This window comes from Theropithecus gelada, chromosome 1, assembly GCF_003255815.1.
Source record: "Theropithecus gelada isolate Dixy chromosome 1, Tgel_1.0, whole genome shotgun sequence".
Classification (NCBI taxonomy): domain Eukaryota; kingdom Metazoa; phylum Chordata; class Mammalia; order Primates; family Cercopithecidae; genus Theropithecus; species Theropithecus gelada.
This window is the reverse complement of record NC_037668.1, coordinates 191,624,007-191,645,157: the sequence shown is the minus strand read 5'-3', so window position 1 is coordinate 191,645,157 and position 21,151 is coordinate 191,624,007. Positions and strand designations below refer to the sequence as shown.

Here is a 21,151-nt window from a genome sequence, read left to right as displayed (position 1 = left end):
GAGGTTGCAGTGAGCTAGGATTGCACCACTGCACTCCAGCCACTGACAGAGCAAGACTCTGTCAGAAAGTAGAGTAGAGTAGAGTAGAGTAGAGTAGAGTTGAGTAGAGTAGAGTAAGAGTAGAGGAAAGGAAAGGAGGAAGGAAGGAGAGAGAGAGAGACAGACAGACTGGCAGAAAGAAAGAAAGAAAAAGAAAGAAAGGAGGAAGGAAGGAAGGGAAAGAGAAGGAAGGAAAGAGAGAAAGAAAGAAAGAGAAAGGGAAGGAAAGAAAGGAAAAAAAAAGAAAGAAAAGAAAGAAAGAAAAAGGAAGGAAAGAAAGAAAGAGAAGGAAAGAAGGAAGGAAGAAAAAAGTATATAAATTTTACATAAACTTTCCAGAAAATAAAAGAGAAGGCAATACTTTCCAGCTAATTTATGTCATTTGCTTACCATGCTATTAAAACCGATGAAAATATTACAAAAAAGAAAATTGCAGACCAGTGCCCCTCATGAATATAGACTAAAAAGGCCTCAACAAGTCCTAGCATATCAAATCCAACAATATGTAAACTTAAAAAAGGATAATGTTGCATGACTATGTGGGATGTATTTTGGGAATCAAGACTGCTTTGACATTTGAAAATAAATCAGTGTTATTCACTTATATCAATAGGCTAAAGAAGAAAAACCATATAATCATTTCAATAGATGCAGAAAAAGCATTTGACACAATTCAGCATTCATTCATGATTTTAAAAAACCAAAAAACAAAAAAATCTCTCAGCAAGCTAGGAATACAAGAGAGCTTTCTTAACCTGATAAAAGGTACCTATGAAAAACCTGCAGCTAACATCTAACTTAAGAATGTCAGATCCCAAGACTGGGAATAAGGTAGGGATATCTATTCTCATGAGTCTTACTCAACGTAGTACTAGAGGTCTTAGCAAGTGTAATAAGCAAGGAAAAGAAATAAAACGCAAACAAGATTGGAAAGGAAAATATAACACTGTCTGTATTTGCAGAGATGTGATTGTCTGTGTGGAAAACCCCAAGGAATCTACAAAACAAACAAAAAACTCCTAGATCTAATAAATGAATTTTACAGTGTTAAAAGATACAACATCAATATGTGCACATCAGTTTCATTTCTATATACTGGCAATGAAAAATTGAAAATAGAAATGTTGAAACAAAAAAGCACCATAAAAGAAAATCATGAAATAGACAGAAATCTAACAAATTGTGAGCTAGATATATACTTTGACATGCTAGAAAACAGTAATCAAAGACATCAAGGAAGACAGAAATAAATGAAGATATATACTATGTTCATGGAATGAAAGTCTCGATATTGTTAAGATTTCAATTATTCCAAAACTAATCTTAAAAGTAGTGCAATTTCAATAAAATTCTCAGCAGATTTTTTGGTAGCAACTAACAAGCTGATTTTAAAATTTATATAGAAAGGCAGAGTAACTAGAATAGCCAAAACAATGTTGAAAGTGAAGAACACAGTGAAAAGACATATTACCTGATTTCTAGGTTTACTATAGAACTACAGTAATCAAAAGAGTATTGATACAAGGATAGACATTGAGATTAGTAGCATAGAAAACAGAGTTCAGAAATAGAGCCACACAATCTAAAGAGACATTTTCTAAAGAAGACATACAAATGGCCGAGTAGCACATAAAAAGATGCTCAATATCATTAACCATCAGGGAAATGCCAATCAAAGCTACAGTGAGATACCACTTCATACCCACTACGATGTCAATAATCACAAAGACAGATAATAACAAGTGTTGGCAAGGATGTGGAGACATTGAAAACATCACATAGCAACTGCAACTTTCATATGTTGCTGGTGGAGATGCAAAATGGTGCAACCATTTTGGAAAATAGCATGATATTTTCTTATAAAGTTGAAGACTCTTATACCACCCAGCAATTCGAATCCCACTGCTGTGTATTTACCAAGGTGAAATTAAAACCTGTGTGTGAATGTTTATGATAGCCTTGTTCATAATTACCCCAAACTGCAAACAACCCAAATGTCCTTCAGAAGTAAATGTATCAACCAACTGTGGTATATTCATTCTATGGAATACTACTGAACAATTAAAAGAATGAACTGATATACATCACAACTGATGGATCTCAAGTGTATCATGTTAAGTGACATATGCCAAAGTCAAGTGACTTAATACTATGTTATTCCATTTGTATGATATTCTGGAAACCCTGTCATCATAGGAAGCATGTCAGTAGTTGTTAAGGACTGGTGGTATTGACTACAAGAGGGTCCAGGGAATTTGGGTATGGGGGAAATGAGGGAACTATGCTATATCTTGGTTATGGTGGTGGTCACACACCTATTTGCATTTGTCAAAACTCACAGAATTGTATACTAAAAACGTGAATTTTACTCTGTATAAATTGTGCCTTAAATAAACGGCAAAAAAGAAAGAAAGCCCAGAGTCTTAACTGCTAGTAGGTGCTGAAGCAAGAATAGTATCACTAAATCTAAAAAAGAAAAAAGAGGAAAAAAAGGAAATTTATGTCTTATACATAGATGGCTATTTGAAGTGTATTCTTTTCTCCTGTCACAACAGTTCCTTCATTATACCTTGCATACTCGTTGGTAACTCTGTCTTAACTAACTTTTCTCTTCTTATCCTGCAAAGTTATGTCAAATGCACATGACCTCCTTAAAGTCACTGTTGTTTTAGAGACATCTCCTACAGTTCCTAGAGTATAGTAGGTGCTCAATTCATATTTATTGACTGAATTTTTGAATGAAATATCTCTCACCATTACAGATTTCTGTCCAATTTTATGAACATTTTATATATCTATATTTGGTAGTTATTTTTATCTTATATAGTGTTTTAAGAAATCTAAGTTGTAATATTCTCCATTAGATTATACACAGATTCATTTATCTTATATTTGGCTTCATCTTGAACCCTGGGAATGTTACTTGAATAATTTGTGTCTTGGTCATGTCATGGTGAGATATTCTGATTTAAACATTTTAAAAATATTATTCTGACTGCCCAGTGAAAAATGGATTAAAAGGGAACAAAGATGGAAGCAGGCAGAATAGGTAGAATGCTATTGTAAATAATCCAGGGGAGAGATGATTATGTTTTGCACCATGCTGGTAGCAGAGGGTGACATGTGATCAGATTCTGGATATATTTTAAGAGACTAATGATAGTATTTGCCTCTGTTTTCTGTGTGGCCTGAGAAAAATAAATAACTGGCCACTGATGTCAGAGTTTTTGGCTTGAGCTACTAGAAGACTTGTTATTTACTCAAATATAGAAGAAGAGAGATTTGGAGGATAAAATCAAGATTTTGGAGACGTTGAGATGCATTTAAGACATCCAAGTGACTATGTCCATTAGTCATTTTCGTATAACACTGAGTTCAAGGAAAAGATAGGGAAGGAAATATGAGTTTGGGAGTCATCAGTATATAGATGGTTTTTAAAGCTATTAGAATGAAATGGGTGAGATTACTTAGGGAGTGAGTTTAGATGACGACATCATCCAAAGACTGCACCCCCGACCACTCCAGTGTTTGGGAGTTGGAAATATGAGGAGGATCATGCAAAGGAGCCCAAGAAAGCACAACCAGTGAGGTGGGAGGAGAATAAAGATAAAAATCAAGTAAACTAAGTCTATCAGGAAGGAGACAGTAATCAAATGCTGATAGGTGAAGTCCAATGAAGCCTAGAATTCCACTGGGTTCAACAATTTAGGTGTCACTGGTGATCTTAAGAACAGTTTCAATGGAGAGGCAGGAATGAAAGCCCAGCTGGATTGGAAATCAGCAGATATAGATAACTCTTAAAAATAGTTTTGCTATAAAGGGATGATAGGAAATGAGGACACATTAGTAAGTGGATGTGGGTTGAGAGTTTTTTATTAAATGGGCAATATAGCATGTTTGTATGTTGTTAGAAAGGATGTAACAGAAAACTTGATAGTGTCAGAGAAAGAGGACATAATTATAGGATAGGTTGATGAATAGGCAAGAAAAGATGTATATGTTGACTAGTGGAGGGGTTGAATTTGGAAGGAGAGGTAGCTCATTGTAACAGAAGGAAAGGTGAGACGTGGCTACAAAGGTAATAACTGACAGTTCGGTGCACTTACTATGTGCCAGGTTCTATTCTAAGCACTCTCCATGTTAATTGTTGCAGCAGCTCTCTGAGGTAGGTATTATCATATCTTCATTTTAGAGATAAGAAAACTGAGGCATAGCTATGTTAGGTAGCTAGTGTAAAAATACAGAAAATATAATGGCAGCAAGTAAGTAACTTGCTCAAGATCTCACAGCCAGTAAGTAATTTGCCCATGATCATGTCAAGTAAATGACAAAGCCAGTTTTTGAATCTAAACCACTCTGGTTTTAGAATTAGAAGTGCGTGTGGGGGTGTGTGTGTTTTCTGTTTTTCTTTTCTTTTCTTTTTTTTTTTTTTGAGATGGAGTTTCACTCATGTTATCCAGGCTGGAGTGCAATGGTGACCTCGACTCACTGCAACCTCCACCTCCTAGGTTTAAGTGATTCTTCTGCCTCAGCCTCCCGAGTAGCTGGAATTTATAGGCATGTGCTACCACGCCCTGCTAATTTTTGTATTTTTAGTAGAGACGAGGTTTTGCCATGTTGGCCAGGATGGTCTCGAACTCCTGACCTCAGGTGATCCACCTACTTTGGACTCCCAAAGTGCTGGAATTACAGATGTGAGCCACCGTGCCTGGCCATTAGAGCCAGAACATTTTTAACCAGGTGGGCAGGCTGCCATTTATATAAATATAGGTACCTTGCTAGAATAGTTTTTTTTTTTTTTTGAGACAGAGTCTCACCCTGTCACCCAGGCTGGAGTGCAATGGCGCGATCTAGGCTCACTGCAACCTCTGCCTCCCAAGTTCAAGTGATTCTCCTGCCTCAGCTTCTTGAGTAGCTGAGATTACAGGTGTGGGCTAACACACCTGGCTAATTTTTTGTGTCTTTAGTAGAGGTGGGGTATCACCATGTTGGGCGGGCTGGTCTTGAACTCCTGACCTTGTGATCTGCCTGCCTGGGCCTCCCGAAGTCCTGGGATTACAGGTGTGAGCCACTGCACCTGGCCTAGATTAGTTTTTATAAGAGCGTGTAGAAGTTCTAGTGAGTGAATGAATAAACTAGGAAAATTGATACTCTTGCCCGGGTAGTACTTGAAGCTTCTGGTCATGATTTTAAAGAGAGATAATGAGAATGGCAGTATGGTGGATAAGAAAACAAAATCTTTTGATGACTAAATAAATAGCCAAATAGAGATCTCCACTCAGTTTCTAAAATGCAAGATTTATTACTTGCTTCAATGAAAATTTATGAGGCATCATCTCAGGCTCTTAGAGATACATAGAAAACAACATAGTTTCTACCTTTGAGGTTTATAATCAATGTGGGTGGGAACGCATACTCATAAGAGATTATTTAACAAAGTTACTGAAACACTGAGACTGTTTTCACATTTCTTGACCACTTTTTTCCCTGTAAAACAAGTCACTTCATTCATTCATTCATTCATTCAACTTTTAAATCTTAATAATCTTTCTTAGGGACTTTAACAGACACTGCTGATTTAAAGATGAGTAAACATAGTTTCTACCCTCAAGGTTTACCATGTTATAGAGGCGTGTAGACCTTTAAATAGAAAATTGTGATATAATCAATAAATCCTTCTGAAAGCATTGTAGACCCAAGGGACATTTTTGAATGTATACAGAAATAAAATAATACAATGAAGCTTCTTGCGCCTACTGCCCAACTTCAATAAAGACAATATCTAACAAATTTCTTTAAGCTGCGATCCCATTGTTTGTTTGTTTGTTTGTTTGTTTTCTTTGGCGGGGAGGGAAGGTAATATTGGAGTAGAAAGAACATTGATTAACAGGAAACAAATTGGGAGGTAATTGCATGGGTTGATGATATTTATACCAAACTCACAGACCCTGTGTACAGAGAGGAGGCTCCAAATGGGAAAAGACTTTTGAGGTAGAATTGACAGAGTTTCTCAGCCGAAATTCAGTGTACATTTTTTTCAGAAATAAAATATTTCTAATAATATTTTTATTAATTGACTTGAGGAAATTATTTAAAGGTCTGAGGGAAATGTTTTAAAAAACTAAGATAATTGATTCTTAGACCTTTAGAAAACTTGTTGCATCTTTTACAATTCAAATATTTTTTTTATTTGGGCCATTATAATTATGTCATGATATGAAAAGGGTAACATTTGCTTAAACTATAGAAGTTTAAACTACTATGTCTTTTATACAAGGATTGTCAAATATTTTTAATTGTGCTCAGAATTTCCTTCTGAAACATTCGATTTAGAGATTTCCTAAGTCTCAGGAAAAATAGGTAGGCATTTACATACAGACTTTTTTTGTGATTTATGTAGGTAAAGCACCTGTCGTGTGGAGTCCTACACTTTGTGCTTTGTGGAAATATTTTTTAAAGTGAGGAGACAGTATATATACTCAGTGAAACTTTAAATGTGCTTGAAAATATTTTGAACTTACTCTTAAATAGCTAGATCATTCTATTAAACAAGCAAAACATGAATAAAGTCAGAATTCTTATAATCAAATACACTATCAGAAAGATGTAAAGGAAAAATATTTCAATACTAATTTGAAATCATTAGAAAAAATAAAAATAATATAGAAAAGAAAACTAAGAACAGACTTTATAAAAAGTTCAGTACTGGAGGTCTTTAAAGCAGATTGGAGTTAAAAGTGTATTGAAGAAATAGCTGCATGAAAAAAGCATGTGAGCTAAAGAAAGAAAGATTGAGAGAGAGAGAGAGAGAAAAAAGAAAATCATTTGTGATGGGAGAACTTGTAAAACCAAAACTAAAAGTGGTAGCAATATTTCTTTATATGTTGACTATATTCAGAATGGTAATGATGATGATTTAACTATTATTTAAATTATTTAAGGGATTAGGCAGAATAATATCTGGATAACTGCTTCAGGTTTTGAAATGCATGGAAAACTTGAAAAAGTTTACAGACAAAAAAAAAGGTAGTGCTCACTGTGAATACTTAGCCATAAGTCAACGTTTTTCAGGAAGAATATGCAAGAAGATTTTCTAACCAGAAAGACTAAGTGAACATTGGAGGAAAAAAATTGGGTATTGGATTATTACATCGAGTAAAATCACCTTCAAATCTGTCATTCTCTTTTATTGAATAAGATAAAATTGATACTTATTTAATAGGCATTTTAATTGTATTTTTCATGGCTCTTAATTACTAATCATCAGAGTGGGAAAATGTATTCAGAATCTGTATGCTTTTCATCTTCATAATGACCTTTAATCTATCCTTTTTCTTGAAACATTTCTTAATGTAGGTCGTATAACTTCTCCGTATGTAGTTCTTCTCATTATTGTGGGATGGAGAAATCTCCGACCTTTCTTGATGCCTCCTCATCTTTTAATTTCAGTTGTAGTTCTTTCCTTTTCTGGAGAGAACTTTTTCAAATGGGTCATGCTGCTGGTGTCATATTCTCGTATCTAATAGCCACCTACTTCCACCTCCTATCAAAATTTCTCTGATTCCATTGGTGACTTTTCAGTGGTCATATTCAATGACTTTTATCCCCCTCATCTCTTGCTTTTTCTGCTGTTTTTGTTAGAAATAACTCTTTCCCTTTGAAATTTTATCCCCCAGTAGACACCTTTAAAAGTAGAGTTCTTACATGCCTAAGTAGTTTCAAGAAAATCCTCTTTGAAAGCAAAGGAAATCCACTAGATGAGTCCGTGGCATTTTTTTGATCCTATTAAATTCAGTGAGAATGTTTGCTTCTAAAAAAGCATTCTTTTTTGTTTAGCTTTTGTAATTGAGATATTAATTTCATTTCATAATTATATTTATTCACTTACCAAAAATGTATTAAATGCCTTTTATATGCAGGGCACTGCTTCTAGGTGCTTAAGATATATAAGTAAAGAAGACAAAGATTCTTGCCCTTGTGGAGTTTCTATTCATGCATTAAAACCTAGCCAATTACTGTATGATTAATAGACATTTGATTTATGTGTGACTTTAAAAATAATTGTATTAGGTATCCATCTTGTTTCTAGGGTAGAGTTCAGCTGGTATCATAACCAGTTGCCTATTTTCAAGTTCCTGATAGCTACAGTTAATGTATTAAAGCAATGGCAATGTGTAGTTACATTTTAATCAGAAATATTGAAAGCAATGATTATTTTTATAAATTTCTGTTTTATTTATTTGGATCTTCTCTGGTCATAGATATATACTAGCAGCATCTGGCTTAATATTTATTAGTGCCTCTCAAGTGATAGGGTGCTATATGCAGTATAATTGCTGTACTGTTACTTGGGATAACCAGTAAAATAAGGCTGTTAAGCAGTGTTATGAGTGACTCAGTTCTTTTTAAATGTTAGTCTCTAAAGATAAATAGTGCTTCAATTGTTAAGAGAGGAGAAAAGACATTTTCGTTTGCCTGGCCAAACAAGTGGCTAAGGGTCAGCTAGAAACTGAATCAATGGAGTTGGATTATATTATGATAAAGTATTCATTGGGGACTGTTGACTATTAATCTTAAGGAGTATGTGTATGTATGTGTGTATGCATGTGTAGGAAGAGATACTGAAACTTTAAAATATTCTAGTTAAATCGTTATTATATATCATTATATAAAATATTACAGTTAAATCATTATACAAAACAATCTGGGCCAACCGAATATTTAGTCAAGCTGCTTGTTATTTTCATTTTGCCTACAATATTGGAAATATGTTGTAGTAGGTCCAGTGAATGTTAGGATGCTATTGCAGAGGTTTAGGGAGGATAAAGTTGGTTGCAGTTGAGATAGAAGTGCATGAACTTTGTAGAGGTTGAGAAAATAAGATATATTAGACTTGGTGATGGATTAGTAATAGATGATGGGGCAAAAATAACTCCTGGGTTTCCAGTTAGGATGGATTGTGGTAACAGTTTCTGAGGTGGAATACCCTGGAAAATGACCAGGTTTACGGAGAAGAAACTGAGTTCAGACTTGGGCATACTGATTTTGAGGTACCTTTGAGCTTCTGGAACTTGGGATACATGTTTATAGGTGATAATGCCTACAGACAAGAGAATGAAAGAAAAGGGCAAGAGTAAAGAGAGAGAACTTTAAGCACTTAAGAGGTTAACAGAGGAGAAGCAATCAACAGTGGAGTTTGTGAAGGTGGATAAAGAGGTAGTGCTTTGTCACTGAAGCCAAGGGAAACAGATTGGTCAACAGTGAAAGGACTGAAAGTATGTCTTGAATCCAGTGGAGCATGGAGAGAAGTCATAGATCATTTAAGTGAAAACTTTTCAAGGAGAGATGCAGAAGCCATGTTGAACTGAATTGAGGAAGGAATTGGAGGGTAAGAAATAGAGATAGTGCTTCTATACCAATTCTTGAAATTTGTTGCACAGGGTAAGAGTATGATGGAGAATTATGCGTGCCATTGAAGAAATGATTTCTTTCAATGTTCTTAATTTTTAAATTTTGGGACAGGGTCTCACTCCGATGCCCTAGCTGGTGCGATCTTAGCTCATTTGGTCTCAACCTCTGAGGCTCAGGTGATTCTCCCACCTCAGCCTCCCAAGTAGCTGGAACTACAGGCACATGCCACCATGTCCAGCTAAGTTTTTTGTGTATTTTTTTTTTTTGTAGAGATGGGGTTTCGCCATGTTGCCCAGTCTGAAACTGGTCTGGAACTGGTCTGAACTCCTGGGCTCAAACGATCCTGCCTACTTCGGCCTCCCAAAGTGCTGGGATTATGGATGTGAGCCACTGTGCCCAGCCAAGAAAGGATTCTTTGACATGGAGTTTTAATTAATTAAATTTATTGGAGTTTTAATAGCTGTAGAGACACAGTGATGTCTTGCTGATCTCTATATAACATGTAACATATACTATATTTAACTACTTTGGATTTCCCTTACATGATATTATAAATTATTGGACTCATAATTCAAAGTATTTTGCATTTAATTTTAGAGGGAATGAACTTTGCTTTTTGTACATCATTGCTTTTAATTAACCCAATTTTCTATACTAATACCCTTAACCCATATGTTTTTCCTATTCAAAAGTATAATCAGAGCCAAACATTAAATTACAAAAAGATCCTTTTATAACTAATCCTGGCTCTCTTGTGGCATAATATTCTTTGTCAAATAGTTTATTCAGGTGGAAGTCTTCTGAAGAATAATTAATACTCTTCCTCTACTTGATATATTTTGTGAAACATAATTATCTATAGTGTTTTTCCAAATTAACTGAAATTATGTTTTAATTTAAAGCCATGAGAGAAGTTTAAAGAATTGAAATGACTTTTTGTGTTTAATGATTATGAAAGAATTTAAAATCATTATAAATATTTCAGACAGCATAGGAAAATAAAAGGGCTACTTTCCCTCTTAATTCTATTACATAGATATTTTGGAGTATGTTCTTCCCTATTATTTTTCTAGGCGTGTGTAAAAGCAGGTTTCAAAATAGTGGGTATGTAGGTGTATTTAAACTAACACCTATTTACTAATTTGAAACTTGCTTTTGTCACTTGGCACCATAACTGTTATTTTAAGGTGTTAAATCATATCAGCTCTACCTGTCTCTAGTTTATTTTTGCTTCAAGCCTATCAGTATTATCAGCTTAGTTTCTCTAACCCAACAATACAAAAGCTTAGCTAGAAAAGGCTAAAATAAACCATTAAATCTGATGGTTTACTAACATTATTAGTGGGATGAGTTTACTTGAACTTGTTTCAGTTGTGGAAGTTTTAGTTTTTTTCTGAGATAGCCCAATTATGACAGTATGGGAAAAGCAAGGAATATATTTTCAGTGGAAGGTATGCCAATACTGGGGTTTGAGCTAGAGGTGGAACAGTGTGTATAATCTAGTGAAGTAGCTGGGAGGTCACTTTTAGAAAATAGACATGTGGCTTTTGTGACTTTTGAGGCTCAAAACTTGAAACCAGAGCCTGGGGTGTTAGATCAAACCAGAGTACATTGTCAAGGTTTGGAGTCCCAGTGGTTGCACCAGAGTCAGCTCTAAGAGATAAAAAGTGAGCAGCAAATAAAAGTAAAGTCTGAGCAAAAAGGCGTAGAATATAGTTCCAGATTCAAGCTAGGCACCCGGAAAAAGATGGCAGATGAAATTACATTCACAATATTGAGATATGCAATTCAGTTTCTTGGTCAGATGTGCATAGTAGCATATTTACTATGTTGTGATCATTGATTTTAGGAGGAGAGATCTTTGCCTTTGTTCTGACGCCGCACACCTTCGGGATGTGGTAAAGCCTGATAAATATATGTTGCTTCCCCAGCAAGTTGGAGTTGTTGTGTAGGTTCTGGTGATTGTAGGAAAGGGCTAGGTCCTTCCTTTAGTGAGCACTTGCTGTTGTAACAAGTCAGGGAGACAAATTCAGACATGTAAACAATAATGAACTCTTCTTACTAGAAAACCTATCTTAGGTCGTTTTAACTTGGAAGTTCATTGATATCTAAGTTTATCCTGGAACAAAGAATTCCGAGTTAGGTCATCAAGAGACAGGGCTTCCTGGAGGACCTTGGAGTCAGGATGTGGCCGCCACATAAAACTTGACTGTAATATGTATGCCTTATGTCTCCTATACTGTGGAGCCTGTCTTTGGCACTTGGCCCAGCTCAGCTTGGCCTCAGAGAAGTGGGTATAGTCAAGGTGTGATAGGCCTGTGATCCATTTTCAACATCATTTCCTGAACCCTATTCCCTGCCACACATCATTGTCCAGCTTGCTGTACATTCATTTCAGGGGATTCAGATGGTTCATTTTATGCCTTGGAATGTTGCCTAGCAATATATAACTAAAACATTCATTATTATGAATAAGTCCATAGGATGATTTTTAAAAGTAAATGAGAGGAAGAAAAAGCTTTTCCTGGAGGTAGAATTATCTGGTTCACCAATAAAGAAGATGAGATCAAGAAAAAAAGTTGAAGACATAACTGAGCTTAAGCAGTACTATTGTTTAATGCCCCGCCGCAAACAGTTTTCTCTTGAGCCAAGCTTACACTTTTATATAAACTAGTATATTTTTCATAGCAACAGCAGTTCAGGAGTTATAAAGGGAGTGTGAATGGATTATTTTCTTGTCTTCTCAGGCACAATAACCTTGGTGCACGACCAAAAGGGCTATCTACTCTGGTGAAGAGTGGTGTCCCCGAAGCATTGAGGGCAGAGGTATGGCAGTTACTGGCAGGCTGCCATGACAACCAGGCAATGCTGGATAGATACCGAATTCTTATCACAAAGGTAGGAAGTTATTTCATATTATTTTCATTGGATGACCTATTAAATAAATCCTAGTTTTCATAGCTCCCGTAAGCCATAAATGCTTTGAACTTCTTCATGAATATATTGAGGTCGTGAAGTCAGTACTTCTACCTTTTGTTCTGAATACTTGTGGTGGTAAACAATGCACTTAGTCATCTATGAATACTGTATGCCTTGGTTTTCATCTTTTCATTCAAGTGATTTTATAATAGCTATTTACCAAATTGGAATATATTTATATTTCAAGTGTTTTCTAACTTCTCAACCTTTTTAAATTCTATGAGATTTATATAGTTATAATCATACATAGTTACTCTATTATAGTTTTATAATAACATTAAAATGAAATAAAAAATTCTTCTGTGTTTATGTCACCTAACATTTAAATGATGTAGATATTTGCTCTTTTTCTGTCAGGGGCCTTTGGTTTCACTGTAAATTCCTTTGCTTATGTCTAAATACCTGGTTTTAGAGCATAAGTAAAGGTAAGTGTTGGCCTTGATCCTAGACTCACCACCCTAGGTCTCACCACCTAATTACTTAGTCTACTCTAAATACTGGATTTTTAAATAATAGTGAAATTTTATTTTTTAATTTAAAAGAACCTCTCTTCATAAATGAGATTTTTACAATCAAGACTTTGTTCCTTAGACTATATGAACTTTTAGAACTTTTTATCTGCTGTAATTTCTTTTTACTTTTCTTTCCTCTTTGCCTCCTTTCCTTCCATAAATATTTTCTGAGTGCCTAGTATAATTATCACTGCTGAATTCAGTTTTTTTTTTAAACGTTAACCTCTTTTTTTTGTTTTTTTAAGATTGATGGCCTCTACATTGGAATATGCAGGATGATCCATTGGTGTGTGGGAAAAAATGTCCAAAGTTCCATTTGTATATTTTTAAAAATAATTACACCAAAGGATACTAAGCTGTACTAATATTTGGTGTGCCATAGTACTGAGGGTTTATGAGGTCCTTGGATCCAGTGGCCACTGGTCCCACATGGTTCAGGAGTGACCTGAGGGAAGAATGGAACTTGCACACTTTGGAGGAATCATTGTGGGGCTCACACTCGTATATTAACTTCCAAAATATTACAGTTTTCTTGCATTTCGCATGTGTTAGATTAAATGGATTTACAGGTTATCTAGGTGTAACTTAATCCTCATAAAATGTGTGATCGGCTTAAAAAGATTGCTATCACAGGATGCCGCATTTCAAGTTTTTTTTTAATTTAATATGTTCCTTCAGTGAAGAATTCATATTATGATAATGAATGACAAAGCAACTACTTTTGGAATCAAACTCAGGTTACAGAGATGGACATTTTGAAACATATGGCGATTTAAACACCTCTGTGATTTTTTTCATTGAAAAAACATGCATCACTCTAAAAACTTTCACATCTTCACACTTAACCTGGAATCAGAAATTTTAAATATGTTTAAAACTTATACAAGCAGTTGCAGAGAATTTGGAACTGATTGTTAAAAGCATATAAACACAACACCTTCTGATTTATTCATATGAGTATCTAGAAGCTGGCGTGGTGGCATATGCCTGGAGTCTCAGCTGTTGAGAGGCTGAAGTGGGAGGACTGCCTGAGGCCAGGAACTTGCACCTGTGACTAGCCACTACACTCTGGCTTGGGCAACATAGCAAGACCCTGTCTCTAAAAAAAAAAAAAAGAAAGAAAGAAAGAAAACCTAGAGAAAGCAGATATTTCCTAGCCAAATTTCAACAAAATGATTGATGAGTGGGACTGAAAAAATGATGTATGTCTACTTGGGTCTGTGGATCTTTGCAAGTCTTTTTTGGACATGATAACAGAACCATGAATCAAAAAACTGATGCAGAAACAAGTTTTCATTGTTGTTTTGTAAACTGCTATAACAAACATATTAAAAATACTGACTCATATTTTATGATTATTTTTATATAAAATGTTTAGAATAGGCAAACCTATAGAGACAGAAAGTGGACTAATAGTTGCCAGGGGTTGGAGGAAAAGGGAATTGGCAGTCACTGCTAACAGATATATGGGGTTTGTTTTTAGATGATGGAAATATTCTGGAATTAGACAGTGGTGACAGTTGCTCAAGATTATGAATATACTAAAAACCACTGAATTGTACACTTCTAAATGGTGAATTTTATGTTATGTTTAACACAATAGAAAAATTTCACACACAAAAATGATCCATATTCAATATTGAATAGTATTTTATAGCATTTTAAATTATCTTTTTTACATCCTATCTAAATTTCTGTGCTTCATAATATCTATATTAGTGTAGTAGCACTTGTACATGATAAATATATGTATATTAGATATTTATGCCTAGAAGTTTTTATCGATGGAGTATCTGATTGAAATTTTCAGAGGTCATAACTCTGGGCATCAGAGTACTTTTTCATGTAAATAATAAACTAAATTATATACTTTTATTGGCTGCCATGGGGTAAGAGGTAACTGCCATTCCCCTTTTTTTCACTAAGAGGCTTTCATAATTCATACCTTTAAAAATTTCAAGGGAAAAATGTAAAGAATACCATCCCATGATATTATTTATGAATTCTTGATAAACAGTGTATGTTCATATAGTGAGAAAATTTTTATCATTTATACCAAACACCATGGTAGTTTTAATTATACAACTTGCAAAAAAAACCCTTTAAGATCAGGAGATAGGGCTTGGCTCAGTGGCTCACGCCTGTAATTCCAACAGTTTGGAAGGTCGAGGTGGGAGGATGGCTTGAGCCCACAATTTCAAGACCAGCCTAGACTACACAGTGAGACCCTGTCTCTACAAAAAATAAATAAATAAATAAAATGCTGGACATTGTTGCACAAACCTGTAGTCCCAGCTGTTTGAGTGGCTGAGATGGGAGGATTGCTTGAGCCCAGGAGATCTAGGCTGCAGTGAGCTGTGATTGTGCCATCAGACTTCAGTTCAGCTGGGGTGACAGAGTGAGACCCAGTCTCAAACCACAAAAAACAGAATGGCAAAAATCATTTTCATTGAATAAAATATATGGAAGGTACTTGGAGGCTGATAAAATATATTTTTTAGATTTTTTCCCTCTGGAGTTCTAGCTGTGATTTATTTTCTGCCAGTGAAGATTGCAGGGAGGCAAAAACCATATTTTCTCAGGCAGTGTGGTTGGCAGATACCCGGGCTTCACCAGTTGTGAAGTTTTTGCATCTGTCTCTGGGCATTTCATTCTCAATCACTTGCCTTCGCTCTGGGGTTCCTGTTTCCTGTGGTTTCCTTTCCTGAGTGGCCACAGCAACCTCCTGATTCTCTGGACGATAGCTGTGGTGACACACCTAAAGCGCTGGAAGGGCAAAAGACTGCTACAGCAGGATCTTCAGTCTTTTGCCCTTCAGCTCTTTCAGGAATGAAGGACCTTCATTCCTGCATTACATCATTTTTGAAATAGTTTACCTGATTAAACCCTGTCTGATAGACTTGGTATATATTTGTCTCCTTGTTGTCACAAGATGGCTTTTCTACATCCAGCATTACATTTAGAAAAGAAGAAAAGAAAAACAAAGTCAACTCAAGGTAGCCAGATTTGAGGCTAAGAGCCCAGTCCTCCAGACTGCCAACTTTGTTCAAGACTTCTGACATCAACCACAATTTGGGGGTTCTTAGTGCCACCCTGACTTCAGACCAACTAGCTTCAAACTTGTAGATCCTCACAGACTTCCTCAGGTTTGATAATTTGCAAGAATAACCTACAGAACTCAGTAAAGTGCTATACTTAACAATTGTAGTTTTGTGGAGTTTTTTTTCTTTCTTTTTTTTTTTGCAAAAATATACAAATCTGAACCAGCCAAAGGAAGAGATGTATAGGGCTGAATGTGGGACTAGGAGAATTCCCAACGTGAAGCTTCCATTATTCTTAAGGATATGTTGCCCTCCTGGCATCATCCTCAAGGGCTCAGTACCTGCCTAGCATCAATGTGTAGCAATATACACTTGGAGTATTGCCAATCAGGAAGCTCACCTAGTTTTGGTGTCCATAGTTTTTATTGGAGTTTTATTACATAGGCATGATTGATTGGATCATCACCTACCTGGTAGAACTCAATCTCTAGGCTCCCCTTCTTTCCTCCCCAGAGGCAAAGAAGATAGGGACACAGCCAAACCATAACATACTGGGGCTGTTGCGTGGCTCAAAGCCCCAATGCTCTAATCACATGGTTGGTCTTTGTGGCTTGGGTAGCCTACATCATGAGTCGTCTTCTTAGTGTAAACTATCTGGGGGCTTACCATGAATCATCTGATTAACATAAACTATCAGATGTGGTTAGAGGGGCCTACTACAAATAACAATCCTGTTATTTAGGAAATTTCAAGGGTTTAGAGGTTACCGTCCACGAGCTGGAAAAAAGACTAGACCTCTCTTTGGCATTTCAGAACCAAGTCTATCACCCTTTTAAAGAATTTTTCTTAAGCACCAAACAACAATCCCATCTGTATATTCTTGACCAGAATTCTGTTACATGGCTACTATCTTCATGGAAAACTAGAAATGTTTTTTTAAAGATAGACACATTGATTCACCCCTCTACCCCCTCCAAATCTAGGCTTTTTGTAAAGAGGAAAGAGAAAATAGGTATTGAGTAGAGAACTACGTTTCTGTTCACCAACTGCCTCTTAATAGTGGTACTAGTTGAGATCTATTATGGAATAAATTATTCTAAAAATATATGTAAATTTGGTTTATTTTAGATATTTATACTATAGTGTAAATATTTACTAATTACCAGTTGAGATTGACTATCAATGTGTAATTCAGGTCGTATAATAAATATTTTCACATTCAGCTTATAAATCTATGACAGCTTAAAGTTTTTAATGTTATTTCTATTGTTAATACAATTATCAAAAACATTTTCATACAAACATTATAGAAATATGTGACTCTAATCATGTGTGTTTATTCAAATCATAAACAGGGTCAAATCATAAGACTTCTTTGACATAAAGTACAGTGGTATATTTAATTTTATTGTCTTCCTTGCATTTATAGTAAGATGAATAATGTCATTTTTTCTAAAAAATGATTTTTTGCTTTTACTGTCCTTGGGGTAGCAATGAGATAACTAGTGCCTGTAGCCAAGAGTATATGTAGGTACTTTGGTGGTGAATACATCTGAGCTTACTAGTCACTAAGTGGAAAGGGCATGAACACCCAGAGGATTTTCTGTAAGAAGTGCCTGCATATTTGGCACTTGTTGGTCATGGTTCAGCAGCTGTTTGTCCTTCTTTTGGTCCGGTTAATTTTTCCTGTCTTATTAAGGGAATGGCAAGATTTCAAGGTTAGTTAATGAAATGGTTCAGCTTGAACAAACAGTTGCTTTATAAAAACCCTACCAGAGGCCTCAGATTACACAGGGAAGAAGGAATATAAAGTATTTTGTATTTGTCTGTTCTCACACTGCTACAAGGACCTACCTGAGACTGGGCAGTTTATAAAGGAAAGAGGTTTAATTGACTCACAGTTTCACAGGGCTGGGAGGCCTCAGCAAACTTACAGTCATGGCAGAAAGGGAAGCTAACACATCCTTCTCATGGTGGCAGGAAAGAAAAGAATGAGCAGGGGAAATGCCAGATGCTTATAAAACCATCAAATCTTGTGAGAACTCACTCACTATCAGGAGAACACCATGGGGTAAACCACCCCCGTGATTCAATTATCTCTACCTGGTCCCTCCTACGACACATGAGGATTATGGGAAGTACAATTCAAATGAGATTTGGGTAGGGATATGGCCAAACCATATATTTACAGAAAACTTAAGGTTTGGCTTCCATGAAAAAGTAGTCTACCATTTAATTCTATAGTAGGAATGCACATTCTGAAGCATTCTTTCAGGGGTGGCAAACATACAACCAGCAGGCTAGGTAGAACCTACAAATATGCTTTGTATAGCTATCAATACATCAAAGAATGGTATACACTTATGGGTGAAATTTGTACTTTCTTTTTGCTATGGGTGTATTACTCTATTACTTCCTATCTATCTTTTATACATTTTAATGCCTGTTTGGGCCTCAAATATATTCAATTTTGTGAATCTGTTATTATACTATGTCAGCAGCCATTGCTTGCTTCAGAGGAGGGGGCTATCACAGTGTACTCGCAATTGATTAATGTCCACTTCCCCAGCAGACTTTAAAATCCAGAGGAGCAAAGACCACAACTGCGTTGCTCTTTATGAGATATCCTATGCCTGGTATAGGGCCTGCCTGACACATTCTAGATGATAAATAAAATTTTTGTCCCTCCTGAGGGGAGCATAAGGTCATAGTTGACTTATTTGTATAGTTATTTATTCTTTTGTTCTTTTCCATGAACTATAGCCTTATATTGTGTTAGGTCCTGGATAAAGCTTTTAAGTATGAAGCAATGTCTTTTTTGCAGGAAACCTATTCATCTCGTTGGGGAGAGCTATAAGCAGTGGGTCAATTTGAGCAGCGGTTCCTGGTGAACTAACCTCTTCTGTTTTTGCCAGGAAGGAGGTGGCAGCCCTTAAGAATTAGTCCCCTAGAGAATTTTGCAGTGGTAGTGGGTCATGTAGATTGAGTCACCTTGAATCACGGTAGGTCAATGATTGGCCTACCATGGTAGGATAGACAATAATACTGAACATAGAATACGGCCGGGATTACAGTGTGGAATAATTATACTTTATATCGTCTTGTTGGTTTTATAATCTATAGAAAATAAAGTTCTTCATATCATTTTGACTGGTAGAAAATGACTGTAGGGACCAAAGTTTAAAAAAGGGTGAAAATCTCTGGATGAGATTCAAGTGAAAATGAAGTAGGTTAGGAGCTGTAGACCAACTGATAACCTCAATCTGGAACCAAGGACCAAGCAGGACCAGTCAGAAGAGCTGTTATATGTAAATCCATGGAGAATTATGTTGAGTCACTCTCCACTTCAGAAGGAACTTTCAGGCACACCTTGCCTTGGTAACAGTGGTAGCTTCGCTTTAGGAGGAGATTTTGGTGCTCACTATGCAGGAAGACCCTGGGTTTGAATCTCAAATTCTGCTACTTACTGGTTTGTGACCTTGGGCAAGCTTCTTAACTATCTTCAGTCTCAATTCCTTCTTTTGTAAAATAGGCATAATCATATGTATCTTACAGGATTGTTGTGAGAATTTAATAAGATAATTTATATAAAGCGCTCAGTTGCATGCCTAATACATAAGCACTCACCAGTGATAGGGAATGAGGAAAATTATAAAGCAATATATGCCTAAAGGAAGTTTGAAGTAAGCTTTCAGAAATAACATCATCAGAAAGTACTATAGGAAATATGGAGATTACTGTGGGCTCTTGAGATCTGTGCAGGTTTCAAGACATTCATCTGAGAAACGGGGAGAAAGAAAACAGGAAGTGTGTAGCCCCCTGTTATCTGCTTGTACCACTAATTCATTCATTATTTATCAAACAGTACCTCTTCTGTATCAGAGGCTATGCTAAGTACTAGACGTGTAAAGAAGAATAACACCTATACCCTATCCTTGAGGAGTTTACAGCCCAGTGGGGGAAGATAGTCAAAAAGGCAAAGAAGCAGCGATAACATGTTTAAGCACTGTGACACAGGTATGAGCAAAGTGACAAGTGAGGACAGAGACTGGATACAGCCATTTCTGCCTAGGAGCAGAGAATGGGAGTATGTGTTTAGGCTGAGGCAGTGCCATGCATAAAGACACAGAGTTGTGCAAGGTCCTGCCATGGTCAGGGGGTGAGAAGTTCCATATGACCCATGGGGGTACTCTAGACTCTACGGTCTAGGTGAGCAAAGACGGTATCTGGGTTTTGCTCACTGCTCTAACTTTACTACTCAACGCTAGGACTGCCCTTCAGTAGATGCTAGATAAACGCTTCCTGAAAGATTTAATGGGGTATGTGGGAGATATTATGTCTAGTGCTTTCATATATCCTTTCCATGTAAGCCTAACAGCTTCTGTGATGTGATTCCCATTTTTACCATGAAGAAAGCTGTCACATAGTTACTAAATAGTAGAATCCGTAAAGTTGAAAACCCAAAACTAGAATGAAAGGGACAGCTCATCCCTACTTTTCGTCTTGTAAAGATCCTTTAGAGGGAAAAACTCTTTATATTTTTCTGACCATCAATTATTAAGCGTAATAAAGAAGGCTGGGCGCAGTGGCTCACACCTGTAATCCCAGCACTTTGGGAGGCCGAGACGGGCGGATCATGAGGTCAGGAGATGAAGACCATTCTGGCTAACACGGTGAAACCCAGTCTCTACTAAATTACAAAAAATAAGCCGGGTAGTGGTGGGCGCCTGTAGTCCTAGCTCATCGGGAGGCTGAGGCAGAAGAATGGCATAAACCCGGGAGGCGGAGCTTACAGTGAGCTGAGATCGCGCCAGTGCACTCCAGGCTGGGCGACAGAGTGAGACTCCGTCTCAAAAAAAAAAAAAAGAGTCATAAAGAAAAGGTTGAAGAAATAAAAACGCTATCGCATTTCTATATACTGTTCATTGTATGGAAATAAAAATTGATAATTTAGAAACTATTCTGTTTCTATTAGTAAACAAGTATAAACCTTACAAGTCAGTGAGTAAGAAAGAGTTCTAAAGCGCCTAACTTCAAGTCATCTCTTTTAAGATGAGTCTTGAGCCTTCAACCATTGTCTCTTGTTATATGAGTCCTGCCACTGAGGCATAAGGTACTACTGATGCAGATGAATCACTGGAAGACTTACCACATACTTCTGAAATCCTA

General features: G+C 36.3%; 1 protein-coding gene across 1 annotated transcript in view; it reads left to right on the top strand.

Annotated features, from left to right (window-relative positions):
• RABGAP1L (RAB GTPase activating protein 1 like) overlaps positions 1–21,151 on the top strand; it is an 802,566-nt gene that overhangs the window by 209,605 nt on the left and 571,810 nt on the right. The window contains exon 13 of the mRNA XM_025368997.1: positions 12,198–12,348. Coding sequence (XP_025224782.1) covers positions 12,198–12,348 — 151 coding nt within the window. The remainder of the gene's footprint in view (positions 1–12,197; positions 12,349–21,151) is intronic.